Genomic DNA, 970 nt, shown 5'->3' with positions numbered 1-970 from the left:
TGATGCGATGCAGGCCGTTTGCATGAATTAAGATCGACCTCATTTATGAATGAGTATCGGGATCCACGCGAGTCAACTCGAGTGTTGCCCTTCGGCCAAGCCACAGAGTCGTGTCTTAATCCCGAAGAAGCAGACCGCGAGACCGGATACAATCTCTTGAGTCTCGAACGAATTGATATTGTTTACTAGGGATTTACGGGAAATTAAACGGAGTCGTAGTAACGGGAAAATTGCTCGCGTGAAAGAAAGCATAGCAAATACTTACTTTCGATTTGATCAATTGGAAAAAATATTTCGGAAAATATAAACAGAGAGAAATATTAAAGTAATTAAAAACGGGATGAAATATAAGAATAAATTCAACTTTGTAATAAAATGACGATGTATCGATTCTTTTGAATCTCGCTTTCAATCATAGATTTTCTGAAGAGAAATAAAAATTGTATGCACGTACAAGTTTAATTTTAGAATTTCTGAAACATATGAATAATCGACAGATATACTTGCATACTTCTCACGATAAATTAATCAAACGATTCATTGACAAGACATTTTTCAACTTTGCTTTAATTCGCGACAGTATTATAAAATGTTTCGACCAGAAAATTAACTCGTATACATATGTGCTTTATATTCTCAAATAGTGTTGGTAGGTCGCACTATAATGGCGCAGGCGTTCTACGTGCGGAATCCTTATCCTGTGCCGGATGTCTCCCGGGAGGGAGCGTGGATATCACGCGGACCCGTGTTGGGAGATAAAGTCTCGCCGTCGGATAGAGACTGGAACGTCAAGTTGAGCGCTCACGAGCGTCTCTTCGCTCACCATACACTGAACAGCATCCGCAGGGATCGTCGATTCATCAGACCGCAGGTTTGGCATTCGATATCAGAGTTCAAACTTTTGTATTTTGTATTTTGCCATGACTTTCGCCGATACACGCGAATGTTCTTACAGGTTCCAGACGACGCT

General features: G+C 40.4%; 1 protein-coding gene across 1 annotated transcript in view; it reads left to right on the top strand.

The window, feature by feature from the left end:
• Positions 1-664: 664 nt before the first annotated feature.
• Positions 665-970, top strand: part of LOC115237608 — a 3,361-nt gene continuing 3,055 nt past the window's right edge. The window contains exons 1-2 of the mRNA XM_029810768.1: positions 665-871; positions 956-967. Coding sequence (XP_029666628.1) covers positions 665-871; positions 956-967 — 219 coding nt within the window. The remainder of the gene's footprint in view (positions 872-955; positions 968-970) is intronic.

The sequence above is a fragment of the Formica exsecta genome, unplaced genomic scaffold (assembly GCF_003651465.1).
Source record: "Formica exsecta isolate Colony F162 unplaced genomic scaffold, ASM365146v1 scaffold30, whole genome shotgun sequence".
NCBI classification, from domain to species: Eukaryota; Metazoa; Arthropoda; class Insecta; order Hymenoptera; family Formicidae; genus Formica; species Formica exsecta.
Note: the sequence above shows the minus strand (reverse complement) of the source record. Positions and strands in the feature narration are given on the sequence as shown.